Source organism: Micromys minutus (genome assembly GCF_963924665.1).
Source record: "Micromys minutus genome assembly, chromosome: 5".
Classification (NCBI taxonomy): Eukaryota; Metazoa; Chordata; class Mammalia; order Rodentia; family Muridae; genus Micromys; species Micromys minutus.
In genome coordinates this window covers 43336523-43337954 of record NC_137974.1, presented here as the reverse complement: position 1 = coordinate 43337954, position 1432 = coordinate 43336523, and the positions used below count along the sequence as shown (strand labels likewise).

Sequence of the window (1432 nt, the reverse complement as noted above, 5' to 3'; positions counted from 1 at the left end):
AAGTTCCAGGGTCCCAGAGAGGAATTTTTTTTTTTCTTCGAGTTCGGCCAGACAGACCAAAGCGGCCCGGGAACACAGCGCCCCGGCCCTGGGCTGGTCGTCTGGTCCCCTCTTCCCGCGCAGGAGCTACGCGGGGACGCACGGCCGCCCGCTGAGCCAGTGCCTACTGGCAGCCAACATTGATTTCCTCCGGGCGGAGGCCGAGGGCCCGGCTGGTGGTGGCGGCGGGCTGCAGCCGCAGCACGGAGACAGCATGTCCAAGCCGGTGGACCACGTCAAGCGACCCATGAACGCCTTCATGGTGTGGTCCCGGGCTCAGCGGCGAAAGATGGCCCAGGAGAACCCTAAGATGCACAACTCGGAGATCAGCAAGCGCCTGGGCGCCGAGTGGAAGCTGCTCACCGAGTCGGAGAAGCGGCCGTTCATCGACGAGGCGAAGCGCCTGCGAGCCATGCACATGAAGGAGCATCCCGACTACAAGTACCGGCCGCGGCGCAAGCCCAAGACGCTGCTCAAAAAGGACAAGTTCGCCTTCCCCGTGCCCTACGGCCTGGGCAGCGTGGCGGACGCCGAGCATCCGGCGCTCAAGGCGGGAGCCGGGCTGCACGCGGGCGCGGCCGGCGGTCTGGTGCCCGAGTCTCTGCTCGCGAACCCCGAGAAGGCGGCCGCCGCCGCTGCCGCCGCCGCCGCTCGCGTCTTCTTCCCGCAGTCCGCGGCCGCCGCCGCCGCCGCCGCTGCCGCCGCCGCGGCGGGCAGCCCCTACTCCCTGCTTGACCTGGGCTCCAAGATGGCAGAGATCTCGTCGTCGTCGTCCGGCCTGCCGTACGCGTCGTCGCTGGGGTACCCCACGGCGGGCGCGGGCGCCTTCCACGGGGCGGCGGCGGCGGCTGCAGCGGCCGCAGCGGCCGCCGGGGGGCACACGCACTCGCACCCCAGCCCGGGCAACCCCGGCTACATGATCCCGTGCAACTGCAGCGCCTGGCCCAGCCCCGGGCTGCAGCCACCGCTCGCCTACATCCTGCTGCCAGGCATGGGCAAGCCTCAGCTGGACCCCTACCCGGCGGCCTACGCGGCAGCGCTATGACCCCGCGGGGACCAGAGCACACACGTGTACATATGTATAGGTACGAGACTCACTGCCTTCCGCTGCGCCCTCGGGCGACCGGGGGCCTGGTTTGTATGTACATAGATGTATAGGTGTCAGGCAGAGGCGGAGATGCCAGTCCGGGCTTGAGAGTCCTCCAGGGCGCGGGCGAGAGTGCGCGTGGATTCGCAGGATCAGTCCCCAGCCGCTTTTCTGAAGCCAACTTTAAAGAGAGCGGTTGTTAGCGCCAGCAAGTTGGTGTTTGCTTTGCACTTCGGAACCTGTTGCGTTTTGACCCAGAGATGGGAGGAGAGACTTTATGACATGTTGGGCTTTCCAGTTATGTTG

At 67.2% G+C, this 1432-nt stretch overlaps 1 protein-coding gene across 1 annotated transcript; it reads left to right on the top strand.

The window, feature by feature from the left end:
* Nucleotides 1-253: 253 nt before the first annotated feature.
* SOX21 (SRY-box transcription factor 21) lies at nucleotides 254-1084 on the top strand (the record flags this gene model as incomplete). Its single annotated transcript, XM_080916783.1, has 1 exon — nucleotides 254-1084. The coding sequence occupies one exon, from the start codon at nucleotides 254-256 to the stop codon at nucleotides 1082-1084; it is 831 nt and encodes a 276-aa protein (XP_080772909.1).
* Nucleotides 1085-1432: the final 348 nt, after the last annotated feature.